The sequence below is a fragment of the Opisthorchis viverrini genome, assembly GCF_000715545.1.
Source record: "Opisthorchis viverrini unplaced genomic scaffold opera_v5_9105, whole genome shotgun sequence".
Classification (NCBI taxonomy): Eukaryota; Metazoa; Platyhelminthes; class Trematoda; order Opisthorchiida; family Opisthorchiidae; genus Opisthorchis; species Opisthorchis viverrini.
In genome coordinates this window covers 1-563 of record NW_008762986.1, presented here as the reverse complement: position 1 = coordinate 563, position 563 = coordinate 1, and the positions used below count along the sequence as shown (strand labels likewise).

Below are 563 nucleotides of genomic sequence, written 5' to 3'. Positions count from 1 at the left end.
GGTTTTCTTCCTGTCCTTTAGCCCTGCAGAAGCAACTTGAAACTGGCAATTTAGATCCTCGAGAACTGAAGCGTGCATGTGAGGCTCAGGCCAAAGACTTCCCAAAAGGTATTCCTGAATGTGGGACGGACGCGTTGCGCTTTGCTCTCTGTGCTTACACCAAACAAGGACGAAACATCAATCTGGACATCCTACGTGTACAGGGATATCGCTTTTTCTGTAACAAGCTCTGGAATGCAGTCAGGTAAGCGTTTCACTGTACTTCACCGGACTGGTTGGTGTTGATCACTGCCCGTTCAGATCCCTAACCACTTTGGCTTTTTCTTACCGCTGCACAGCCCCGAGCGTTAAGCACTTGCAGGACCGGATTTAGGCTTCATTGGTCAGAACGAGCATATTCGTTGTGGACGGCGCGATGGAGAGTCTTATATCAGTTGCTTCACTTTCCGAACAGGTTGTCTGAAACTGGATTCTTGTGAATAAACGAAGCGCGATGATATGGCTCTACCACTTTTCGTTTGAAGCATCCTACTTACAGCATCAAGGTCTCCTTGGGAAACCTG

The 563-nt window shown here is 48.1% G+C and overlaps 1 protein-coding gene across 1 annotated transcript; it reads left to right on the top strand.

The window, feature by feature from the left end:
• Nucleotides 1-29: 29 nt before the first annotated feature.
• Nucleotides 30-242, top strand: T265_16248 (hypothetical protein; the record flags this gene model as incomplete). The annotated part of the gene is made up of 1 exon (XM_009179823.1): nt 30-242. A coding segment is annotated over one exon (105 nt), but the record flags the coding sequence as incomplete, so codon positions are not given.
• Between the last annotated feature and the right edge of the window lie 321 nt (nt 243-563).